Genomic DNA, 6,087 nt, shown 5'->3' with positions numbered 1-6,087 from the left:
TTTAACAGTTTGATGGAATCTAAGTTTTCATTAACTTTTAATCTGTTAATTAATTTTTCATTAATTACTGTACCAATAGTGCTAGTTCTATTATTTCAGAGTTATTTTTGTTATATTCTGCATTCCCAAGAACTATTTGTTCACACTTTGGGTTTAGAGATTATCACTCATTTGGATGTTATTAACTTTGGTGCAGGCAAGAGCAAGCACACAATTCAATAATTCAATGACTATGATAAACCTTTTTTTTTTAAGACTACAACTTACGCACATATGGGATGGACATAATCAAGTTGATTAGAGTAATGTACTCCTGCTTCTGCATTTAAATTCAGTTTTCCTACTCAATAGTTCAGAATTCAGATTGGATAAGAATATTGCTTGAATAAAAAAAACAACAGATTAACTAATGAATGATTTTCACCCAAAAGCACATTTTTTTTATATGCTTCAACTTTCCAAACACCAACTGAAGACAACAGATTTACTGAGCTATTTTTTCCTCCTCCTCCAAAAGCAAAAAAGATGAAAAGAATCTTCAGGGTTTGCAGATGACCAGAAAGCAGGGAAGGAGAGCTCTAGGATTTAGCAGATAAAGCTCTTCAATGTTAGAATAAAGCCCCATTTTTCCAGCCAATGAATCGAACCCCGTTTGCCCAGTAATTTCCTGAATATTTTCCAATGGCTTATGCACTCTCCCAGCAATCACTCTGCACACTATCAAAGCCTTCCTTAGAGTTGCATCTTCCTCCAATATTTGAATTGCTTCAAAAGCTCTTCCACTTGTAGATGTTGTAAAAACACCAACACCTTCCTTGAGCTCCTTTTTCGCAGAGAACCCGTTACGTATGATCCTACAAACGCTGCATTTCTCCAATACGCAAAGGCTCGAGGAGCCATTTAGGCCGAGACAGCAGGCCACGGTGGTGCCATAAAACCTCAAGAGCTCATTCCCATCAGCAATGCACCTAGGGTGCTTCTTGGGCAGCTTGCTGGCTTTTGTCTTCACCATCTCTCGATACTCTTCAAATCGCGCTAGGGTTCTTTGCATGTTGTGGACTTTGAGCACTCTCTCAATGCGGCCGCAGTGGTTCTCGGATTTTAACCAACTTGTCCGGCATATTATCTCCACGATTTTTCGAGATGAGTCACCTTCCACGAGCTCAGTAACTGCCAAAGATATAGGGATAGTGTGAGTGGGAAATCTACTCTAAAATCTGAAGTGAAAAGCACTTAAGCAGGCAATTGATGAGTCATTGACCAAAAAAAAAGCAATTGATGAATCAAAAGATTAGTTCATAAAGATCATTAACCATTTTGGAAATGAAAACAATCCCCATGGTATACCAACCAAAAGATAGTTTATCGAGTTTCAGGCGATTAAGTGAGACTCGAATCAAAAGATGCACTTGAATCCAAAATCCAGTTTCTGCTAGATTCATTAAATTATGTAGTAAGGATATATTAATTAAACAAGTTCAATCTTTTCTGCTGGATTAATTAAACAAAGGTTTGTTCAAAAAAATAAAAAAATAAACAAAGGATAAATCTTTGCAAAGGTCCTCTTTCCTCAGTCCGAAAAAAAAGTGCCTATATTTTTGTGGTCAGAAAAAATATACTTTGGTCCTAAGAGAAGGAAAAATAATTTTTTTTGGTCAGAAGAAAGATGCATGGCAAATATTTAGAATCTGTAAACGAAAGTGTTAATGTTTCTGTGGTCAGAAGAATTTAGACATAGGTCCTAAGAGGATAAGGAAAGTTGAAACAGACGCAGTAGAAAACACTCAAGAACAACAAAAAGAAAGGGTTGGAATAAATTACAAAAAATATTAATTTTCAAAAAAACTTTGCCCGAAAAATGAAAAATTTCATTCAGTTTCAGCAAAAGGGTAATTTCTTACCAGCATGTTTAGAGAGATGGTGAGCTTCAGCAGCATCCCATTTGGTAAAACGCTCTCCACATTTGTGGCAAGTAATTGCAGAAGAACCGTTAGAATTTTCTGTGCCAAAAGAAATCCTATTGCTTTGTCTAATTCCGCCAGCACTTCCAGAAAAAGCAGAACCCTTCAAGCCAGCAGACCCTTCTGTACTCTCTGCAGAAGCCAGAAAATGGCTTTTTCTAGGAGGAGTTGAGGAAGGCCTTAAAGCTGGATTGAAGTAGTGCATTGTAGGGTGCCCACCAGGACCAGGTGTGCCTGGCTTTAGGGTATCAACAAAAGTTGAACCACCACCGACACTGCCACCACCGCTGCCATTGTTGGCATTTCCACCCCCAACTCCGTCCTGGAAGCCACCAAGGTTGGTGGTGATTTTCAGCTCACACCTTGAGTTGCTCAAAATTACTTCATGTGTTATTGGGTTGAGAAACTCACTGCTTCCAATGGATCTTGGGCTGCAATTACTTGGTGGCCTTTCCATATGCCTCTTGCTTCCGTGAATCACATCCTTGAGATTTGCTATGGATCTTGAGCACCCTGATCTTCCTCCTCCTGCTTTTCTAGTCGAGATTGTGCTCAGTTGCTTCCTGCCCCTTGGATCATGAACATCTGATGGCTCTGATTTGCAGTGAAGAGATTTCTTCAGAGAAAACCACACTGTTGGCATTTTTTGATTAATTTGATAATACCCCTTTTTCTCCTTCCTCCAACAGCACTTTTCAAACCTTTCCACTTTTTTCTTCAAGTTTTCTCCATTGTTTTGAAAAGCAAGTCATCACTCTCCATTGCCATTAAAAGCTGGAAAATGTAAGGTGGGATGCCAATCACCTTCTCTTGGACTGCAACTTCTATTTAGGCACACAACTCCCTTTCACTCAAACTTTTAACTCTTTCCCACTTCCAAACCAACCATTAGTCCAAGAATTTTCAAAAAGCTAACCCAAAACTTTTATGAAACACCCACAGATATTATTTAAAATTGAATAAATAAACACTCAAAATATTGTAGGTAGAGAAATTATATTTCCATACCCTAAAGTACTTATCCCACATCTTTTTAATTTTTTAATATTTTTTACATACCACTAACACTTGATACAAAAATATTAAAAAAATTAAAAGAATGTAAGAAAAATAATTTGAAGAGCGTGAATATAATTTTCCTTGTAGGTAATGTTTTTTTTTTTATAGACTCTCTCTTTCAAATGAAGCATTTTGGAAGTTTCTCCAAAATAGGCAAGTGGTCTCAAAATCGAGAAAAACTTATATATGATACCAGGTTGCCATCATGTAAGGTTAATTATGTATTGCTATGTCTTATATGCAATTTTTTGTTTTTTTTCACATATGCAAATTTTTTTTTCTTCACATATCAATGCTTTATATTGCCACTTAGTATTACAGTTCATGGGCAAAGCTACATAAGGGCAAGAAGGGGCGACTGCCTCTCCCCAAGCCGAAAATCAAGCCCAGGACCAGTGGTTCTGCCCCTCTGGTCCCATCTGGTTTTTTGAATTTCTTGCGCGCAGACTCTTTTTTTTTTTTCTTTGTTGTCAAAATACCCATGCTTTGCATTTTGCAGCTACTGAAAAGTAACGAAGAAGAGAAAGAGAGAGAGAGAGAGAGGAAGAAGATAAACTTTCTCTTTCACCCACCCCACGTGCCATTTTAAAGTTACCCATTTTGGTTTTTCAATTATTTACCCAATCAGTTTGGGCCATATAGCTAGCTATTTAATATGCTGATTATATTGAGATTTGTTTTGTTTTTTAATTATTGTTTGATTAATTTGACCACTTTTTCAATATTTGTTTAGCCACTTTGCTTACACTAATATTTATCTTCAAATTTACTATAAATTCATATGAACTTTAAAAAATATTTTGTAAAATATTAAGAACTTGTAATCATTTGAATTTTTATCTCCTACTATCAAATACAACAAAGTAATAAAAAAATTTGTCAATATTTTTATATATTGTATGTTTTATAGTCAATGTTCTTAGATATTATATGTATATAATAAATAGACACTTATTTATACAATATATAATAAAAAATTTCAAATTCGTCTAGTCCTCCTAGGTCAAGTCATGTCCAATTCCTATTTCGAATATTTCGGTTAGTGCAAATTCTCCTACAAATATTCTGAGTAGTTCACATAATCTTCATGCAAACCCTAGACTTAGGCCTCGAATGGATGTCCACATTTTTTTGGGACCTTAAGCCGTTTAAATTTCGCCCCTTCTCTTGATAATTCCTGGCTTTGCAACTGTTACGATTTACTGGTATTCCTCTTCACTTATAAGTGAGAGGTCTTAGATTTGATTCTCGCCAAAGACGACTTTGAATCACATTATTGCTAGTCAATTGTGAGGTTACCTCATTCCCCTTAGTATAGATAATATCGATTGTTTTAAAAAATAAAAAATAAACAATGCTTTATATTCAATTAAGACGTGCATGAAACAGTTCTTCACAAAAATATAACATAAAAGTTCAAAACATTAATTCAGGAAAACCTTAGTAACAGTAATAAATGGGGCATCGTTACTGAGGAGGGCTCACGTGAAAGAAAGAGACACTAAACCCTGAAATCTGAATTGACATCAATTACATGGATTCTGATTTCTGAATCTGGTTTCATATCTTTGTTTTTTTATTAAATTTAACCTTACTCTCTGTCTCTCTCAATTACTTGGTCTGAATCTGAAACCATTTTTATTGTTTTTGTTTTTTTTTTTTTAACAAACGATATCATTTACATTGAGGAAAAGGAGGTGAGTTCAGCCTCACAATAGGTTAACAATAATGTGGTTCGTCTTTGGCTAGAATTGAACTTAAGACCTTTCACTTACAAGTGAAAAAGAATATTACTAGACTGTAATACTAAGTGGTATTGTTTTTTATTTTTTAATACACGATATTATCTACATTAACGAGAAGATGATAAAATAAGCCTCATAATAAGTTAGCAATAATATGGTTCAAATTCGTATTTGACAATAATCAAACCTAAGACTTCTCATATAAATAAAAAAGAATACTACTAAACCTTAGTACTAAGTGACTAAATCATTTTCATTGTTGTACCACCACACAAAATTAGAAGGAAAATTTTTTGAACGATCGAGTTCAAAGCTCAAAGTCCAATTTCTGTCCCCGCGTTTTTTGCCAATTCGCGCAGTAAAATTGAATACCTATGTGAATAATGACTAGTCAACGATTCAGTACATTTTCGTAGGGGTGGGTTCGGTTCAAATCAGTTTGGTTTTTTGCCAAAACCGAAACCAAACCGAAATTTCGGTTCGGTTCATTTTTTTTTCAATTTTTTTTTGTTCGGTTTTTTTTTTGTTTGGTTTTTTCCGGTTCGGTTTCGGTTTTTTGTTTTGTTTTTTTTTTCAAAAAATGAAAGACATTGAAATTTAAAATTTTAACATCTCTAACACAATCATAACATAAACATTCTAACTAGAATCAAAGACAATGAAAATAAACATTTAAAGTTGAACTAAAATCATCAATCAAGTCTTCCAAAGTCCAAACTAACAACCTCACAACACAAAAATCGTACAAATGACTTAGAAAAGTTAAATTGTATGATGTTGTTCAAAGATCAGGGTTGTTTGCTTGTAACTACATGTTGACAACTTGATTAGTAAAAGTAATGTGTGGGTGGATTTATTTAGTGTGTGTTGGATTCTTTTCCATCACAAATTACGCAAGTAATCTACGCGAAATAAATGTTTATGGATTCTGTTACATGTTATATGAGAGTAGGTTTGGAAAAGAAAGTTGGGTCTGAAGTAGACAGTGCTATGGAGATGGATGTAGGTACTTCAGGAGGAGGTTTGGTTCCGAAACCTTATATGGGGGAGAAATAATAGGTTAGGGTTTAGAGTTTTTATAGGCCTTTTTAAAATATTTTGAGCTTAAAGTTTGGCAACACATTGGGTTTAGCACATTTTAACTTACAAATTGGGTTTAGAAAATAATACCCAAAACAAATAATTAAATAAAAAAATTAATTTAATTAATTCGGTTCGGTTTCTAGATCACTAAAACCGAACCGAACCAAAAGAATTCGGTTCGGTTTTTTCGTTAGGTTCGGTTTTTTCGGTTTCGGTTTCGGTTCAGTTTGGTTTTCGGT

At 34.6% G+C, this 6,087-nt stretch overlaps 1 protein-coding gene across 1 annotated transcript; it reads right to left on the bottom strand.

The window, feature by feature from the left end:
* Nucleotides 1–297: 297 nt before the first annotated feature.
* LOC126614515 (uncharacterized) lies at nt 298–2,970 on the bottom strand. Its single transcript, XM_050282186.1, has 2 exons — nt 1,902–2,970; nt 298–1,170 (listed from the first exon to the last, which is right to left on the bottom strand). The coding sequence occupies exons 1-2, from the start codon at nt 2,602–2,604 to the stop codon at nt 539–541; spliced, it is 1,335 nt and encodes a 444-aa protein (XP_050138143.1). The 5' UTR covers nt 2,605–2,970; the 3' UTR covers nt 298–538.
* Nucleotides 2,971–6,087: the final 3,117 nt, after the last annotated feature.

Source organism: Malus sylvestris, chromosome 3, assembly GCF_916048215.2.
Source record: "Malus sylvestris chromosome 3, drMalSylv7.2, whole genome shotgun sequence".
Lineage (NCBI taxonomy): Eukaryota > Viridiplantae > Streptophyta > Magnoliopsida > Rosales > Rosaceae > Malus > Malus sylvestris.
Note: the sequence above shows the minus strand (reverse complement) of the source record. Positions and strands in the feature narration are given on the sequence as shown.

Bases quoted from the DNA above. Each gene is read 5' to 3' on its own strand.
- LOC126614515 (XM_050282186.1), bottom strand. From the start codon at position 2,604: ATGCCAACAGTGTGGTTTTCTCTGAAGAAATCTCTTCACTGCAAATCA. The intron at 1,171-1,901 runs GTAAGAAATTAC...TATCTTTGGCAG, and splicing joins CCATCTCTCTAAACATGCTG to TTACTGAGCTCGTGGAAGGT.